The 6,000-nt window shown below is 52.0% G+C and overlaps 1 protein-coding gene across 1 annotated transcript in view; it reads left to right on the top strand.

Moving 5' to 3' along the window:
* The first annotated feature begins 1,501 nt into the window (after positions 1–1,501).
* LOC146198348 (uncharacterized) overlaps positions 1,502–6,000 on the top strand; it is a 195,571-nt gene continuing 191,072 nt past the window's right edge. Inside the window, exon 1 of the mRNA XM_084593798.1 lies at positions 1,502–3,290. Coding sequence (XP_084449924.1) covers positions 3,226–3,290 — 65 coding nt within the window. The 5' untranslated portion in view covers positions 1,502–3,225. The remainder of the gene's footprint in view (positions 3,291–6,000) is intronic.

Here is a 6,000-nt window from a genome sequence, read left to right as displayed (position 1 = left end):
GTGAGTGCCAAGCGCTCTTCCACATCTTGTGGGTTTGGGATATAAACGGCCACAAGCATCGTTCCAGCAGTGGCAGGCACTGTCCTTACAGACATACGGAAGATGAACGCAAGTGCTTCGAATGTTTCCGTGACTGGCTAAAGCTGTCCTGCCACGAATACGTCTGTGCATGTGCTGTTGTTTGCCGGGTTTCAAGCAAGCGATAAGTTTTTGCAGTATTCATGAAATTTGTGAAACAAGACGAGCTATCTGTAACCCTCTCGCAGCGGTAGTTCGGCCTACCAAGGGTTAAATTTTATGGGGTCTCATAAAAACGTGCGAACGGTCTTCGCTGAACTCTTCTCAGAGCCAGTGAGACCTTGTGTCCACGCTGGTTTCAATTAACCTACGCACTTCATATCGCAAGTTGGTCCATCGAAGTTAATTCGGCAAGTTGTGCATCCTATAGCTGCGCTTAATCTTAGAATACCGTTGACCTGAACTATACCACAGAATGAAAAACTGTGGGGAACGCTGCAGTTCCGTCTTTAAGGGTACGACACGACAGTGTTGCACCCGCAACACAACAATGAAATTGGGTTTCGTACGATTTTCCTACGTAAAATTTTGCCGAGCTCTCATTCCAGGACGCTAAAAGGAAGGCACGTGCGAAATGTTTCCGTTTTGAGAGGTAATCGCAAGTACAAGCGCGTTATCTGAATTATCTGTATACAGAAGAAACGTTGGGCAAGGTAAACAACTGTGGCCGAATTTCAGAGAACGTCCACTTAGTATCAACGCAAGGAAACAATCCGGCCCCAGAAAGGCGAAAAGGAAATCGTTTGCTTGAGAGCTTCAGTAGCAGTGATTTCTGGCGTCGCCAATCTAATTCTCCTTTAACGAAGGATCTCTTGACAGTGCACACAGTAAGCGGCGGCGCTACATTCTCTCGCCGCAGGGAAAGTGAGCTGAACGACCTCGGAGGGGTTCGTTCGTAGACAATGCGAGAGGGCCTTGCTCCACAAGAAGAGAAATCTGAACCAATAAGGAAAGCGGCACCTTGGCGAAAGCAGCCCAGAGCTGCGCTGCTCTCTGAGCCACTGATCGTCCTATCGATTCCAGCCCTCGAGCGCCGCATTCCAACGGGAACGAAAAACAGAAAAAAAGTACCCCCAACTTGTAGACTAGACATTTCCCCGCCCCTTTCACAAACCGTACCAGAAAAAGAACCCCTTTTTGCCCTACATATACTCCACGCAGGCCTCTTTTTAACCGCCCGCAGCCACACATTTCCAGCTTTTCGTCCTCACTCGTCATTACAGCACATTATTTCCGGAACGCCCAGGGCACCGCACCGCCCCGCCGTCGGATGCCTCCGGCGCGCGCTCGGAGAAGATGGAGGAGAGCGAGGAAGGCAAAATCGCCGCCGAGCGCGCGAACGCGAGGGCGCCAAGGCAAAGCTCCGCGTCGGTCGCGGGCTCCCTTCTCTCCTCCTAGGCCCCGCCGCCGCCAACGGGACAACGCGTGCCGGTCGCAGAGCCTGGCAGAGCCTGGCTCTGGCGGCCGCCGCGCCAGAACCACCCGCACCGGCTGCAGCGCGGCCGTCCTCTCCTCCCTCGCCGTCAGGCCTCGGCGAAGAGCGCGTGCACATGCCGCGCGCTGCTCGGCGCTCGCAGCACCGTGGCCCAAGCTGTTGTGTGTTAGATCCGCCACCGGCTGCGGCGACAACGTCTGTTCGAGAGCAGTGATAGTCGCTGTTGTGCGCCAGCGTGTCGTGAATCACGTGCCGCGGGCGTCACCCGGACGGAGTGCCAGTGTTTTGCGTTGGACAACGGCCAACTCGCATCTGTGTTTCGTGCTCTCTGTTCGATCGACGGCCAGTTCTGCTCCTGCAATGTGATGTGGTGTTTTGCTTTGGGTGGTGGCCTCTTTAAGAACGTCGGCGAAGTGGTGTTCGCATCAAGAGGCGGTGAAACTGGATGCCTGGTTTGATTCCTTGCTTGGCACCGGGACTGCATCCAGTGTACGACGGCACTGACGTGATGTGTGTGTGAAACAGCGGCAGCACCCGTGTCACCATCATCTCGAGTGAGCCATGTAACTTCGGTGCCGGACAGCGGTGCGGCTACGGCGTCTTAGCTCGTGCCGTGCCTTCTCTTATGAGAAGTGATCCCGGTGTGAACAGAGGGGAAATCGGAAGAACCTTGTGTTCCCTCATTGCGCATGAAACCCTTCGTGTCATCAACATAGCGTCGGTTCCTACGGACATAGTTTCGAAAGCACCGGTGGAGATCCGTACGGTGCTTACTGTGTGACGCGAAGCGGTGTGGACTTCCAACATCATTTCATCATTCAAAACAGCACATGGCGCTCTGTCTTCTGTCGCAGACACTGGGCTTCCGGTCGCCATTCGTCGTTGTCTCTCATTCACAGCAATAGGTGACGCGACTCCGTCACTCGATATCGCCTGTGGGGTCAAACCAAAGTTCTTGTTACCAATGTCGCTGCGACCAGGAAGTTCGCGTCTTGTGCTTTGAGGAGTCGTCCTCCGCTGATGCCGCCGAATAGTCTTCAACGCTGTCACACAGTGTCTCGTCGGCGTGTGAAGCTGGGAAAAAGAAAGAACGCCTGTTCGCTTTCGTGTCGTCGTTGCTGCTGCTGCCTGTGCGAGTTTGGGGAGGTGAAACCGGGTTGTTGTGGTCTGGTCTACTGTCACGCCGTGACAACAAGTGCGCTCGTTCTCCGGTGCTGACGCGCAGGTCTCGCCTGCACTTCGCCGGCTGGTGTTGTATTTCAGCGAAGGTCGTGACAGACACCGCCATTTCTGCCACTCAGTCAATGTGTGTGAAGCCGTTTGTGTCAATACACTGCCCGCGGTTCGAGCCCCAATCTGTGGACTTATCAGCTACGAGAGACAGAGAGAACCGGGCTAATTTACGCGCTTATTCTTCAGTGCCTAACGTCCGACTTAGTGGGGTCGTAGCCTTCTCTAATGGGGGAGCTGTATTTCGGAGCAGCGTTATATTAGGGACCTTATCGGAACAGAATCCTTTGGGCAATGGGGTAACGTGCGCGCTTCGTCTAGTGAAGTAGTACTAGGTTTGTGCACAGTTTCATTTCAGGGCCTGTGCGCTCGAACCGCGGGCGCGTTGAAGTCTACCCGAGCTATCTTCATCGTCGCAACCGACGGGGGCATCTCCTCGTTCCCGACCCCTCGGCTGCCCGTGCAATAGCAGCAGCGCAACAATGGGCAACGTGTGCTTCGGCCACGTGCGACCGAGGACGCCGGCACCGCCATGCATCGCGTGCGGGTAAGTGGGAACAACCGATTCGTCCTTCGACCAGAGCGGTTCTCGATGGGCACGCGCTATCGGGGGGTCGCCGGGCATCATTCACACTTGCTGCTGCGATCTACATCGGCCGCCTTCGCCGCTGCAGACCGATTTCGTCACTGCCGCGTCACTTTGCAACGCCGTGTCCTCGCGCTGTGGAAAACAAAACGCGAGAGACTGACTCGCTCTTTCCCACCTCACGAATTTGCATCGTACGAGTCGCTAGCTCGTGCACAAACAGGAAATTTCCTTCTCAATTCAGGTAGTAGTGTGGCATGCCTGAGCCAACAACTCGTGTGTGGCAACCGATTATTATTACTCCTTTATTTTGTGCAGTCATGGTTTCGTTACCATGCAGTTCCGCACTGCGGGACGTGCTTTCTCGAGCAACGAGCGCTCGAATAATGCATTGCGCATTCCGTGTGTTGTCCATATGCGTGACTGCGTACCTAGCGCGTAAGCGCAGTGTGGGAAAACAACCGTTTTCCATCATTCGAGACATCATCTTCGGTTGTATGCAATGCTACGACAAGCTAACGCATGACAGACCCAACATCGGCCTTGGTTCCGTCTGCTCAATGCGATTCGCGCATTCGTCTGCATAGAGTAAACGCGTGTCACTTTCGTACGCTGAAGTGCTCCCTACTGTGCGATTTTACTTTGTTTGCATTGCGCAATGCGAGCGAGGTACTTACCAGTGAAAAAGGCGAGAACAAAGGAAAAAAAAGAGGGATGTGAAAACGCAGGAAGCGTGAATAAAAACATATAAAACGCTTAATGGCGTTGAATTCATTGTCTTACCGACAATGGCGGCTCGTTATATTTTGCCCGCTTGAATACTGAGGCGTAATCTCTCTGAACGACGTTTACAGTATCAGTGTGAATTATGCGAGTATGAGTGACGCTAGGACACCTGCGCGACATGCACCGACGGCTGCACCGTAAAACTGTGTAATCAGCATCTGCGGAACGTTAGAGATCTGAGCGCTGCTGGACACTCGCCTCATTAAGCACTTCTCTGAAGCGACTCGGTCGTAAAATCTGTCATTGTCGCCGCTGTTTTCGAGGCGGCCAGCCATAAAGCAGATTGAGACGGGACAGAGGGCGCACTGGCCCAGTGCAGTGTAGGGCGCCGATGGCGGCGCTTACATCGAGGCGCCCTAGTGCAGTGTTTCGATGACTCGTTGTTGAAGAGCTGCCAGCTTAGAACGCGCTTGTTGTCTTGCGAAAACGCCAAATGTTTTGCTTAGAGAGATTTTATATTTCGTTTGGGGTGTGGAAAGCAAGTAATTAAGACAGAATAAGTGCACTGTGAACGTTGTAATATTGTTATGCGCTATTATTACTGGTAATGCCTTTCCAGCTGAAACGCTGTCTTAATTATGTTCTATCTTTAACGGAAGGCAGAAATGTAATTCGGCGGGACTAACGATCCGTAGACTCTAGCAGGGGGCAGAATGTATCCTATTGCGGTCTGGACGCTAGTGTGAAAGGCTTGCAGTCTGGAGTGCGACAGGAGCCGCAGATGGGTAAGAATAGTAAAACATCGAAAAAACTCGGCGGAATTTTTTCTCGACTGGGCGTAATAATAATTACTCGGCTGATGGTAATTGTGAAGATGGGGATAAAAGTGGAGGCGCGGAAAAGAGGAACCTCTAGCAAGATCAATTTATGTAATGCTGCCGTACCGCTTACAAATGGAATCATTTAAGGGTGTGAAATAAGACGTACTTATCATATCAACTAAATGGTTCGTAAATGTAATTTCCTAAGCCGCTTTAGCCGCACGTCGGTGCGAGGTGGTTAAAAAATAGGCGGCGACTTGTGCGTAATAGAACTAAGGAGGCGAAGCAATATGTCGTCGTTGTTGGGATTTGGGCCGTACGCTGTGTGTTCATCAGCTGCGCTTGCAGGCTTGATTTTTTTTTTGTCTCCTTTTTTTCTTTATTTGCTGTTCAGTGACACAAAATGGCTTTGGCAAAGCTAGAAACGCCCCAGTCCTGCTTTAATCGCTGGCTTGAGGACTGGTGTGCTTATGTACAGTCAGTGTCCTTAGTCCGCATGAACACACGTGAGATGCTACTGTCAACTGTGAGCAGAAAATTACACCTCTGCAGATTGCAAACATATCGTCGTACAACAGGAAACGGGCAACGCAAGCCTTTCCGAACGCCTATAGCACAACGCGAGGCGCCTTTGCGCGGGTATGCATTCTGGCACCTTGTTATTAACCGCGGGCGTCGCGTCACGCGCGGTCAGGGTTTCTGGCATACGCTCCATTCTCATGGTGCGAATGCCAGTGCGACTAACGAGGGCCGCTGAGAGCTTCTCGAGCGAAAGTAATAATTCTTTTGTTAGCGCTTTAATGCATCTAAGAACTCACTCTCGAGTTTGACCCAAGCCTCTGAGAGCATAAATGGTTAATTGCCATACTGTTTCATATCTCTCTCTCTCCCCCCCCCCCCCCCCCACACACACACTCGCTCTCTCTCTCCCTCTTTTTTTTTTTTTTTTTTCTATGCATTACACACTCAGCATCGTTGCGTTTTTGGGCGAGTTGGTTGTACATAGCTTATGGAACCTGTTGCGGACACAACAGGTTCCATAAGCTATGGCACATTCAGTGTTGCTTGTACGAGATTTAGTCGGAGAGAATGATTATTTCATTCTTTTCTGATTTCGGCGGCTG

Source organism: Amblyomma maculatum, chromosome 2, assembly GCF_055883805.1.
Source record: "Amblyomma maculatum isolate TAMU_Amacu chromosome 2, ASM5588380v1, whole genome shotgun sequence".
In the NCBI taxonomy this organism is placed as follows: Eukaryota; Metazoa; Arthropoda; class Arachnida; order Ixodida; family Ixodidae; genus Amblyomma; species Amblyomma maculatum.
Note: the sequence above shows the minus strand (reverse complement) of the source record. Positions and strands in the feature narration are given on the sequence as shown.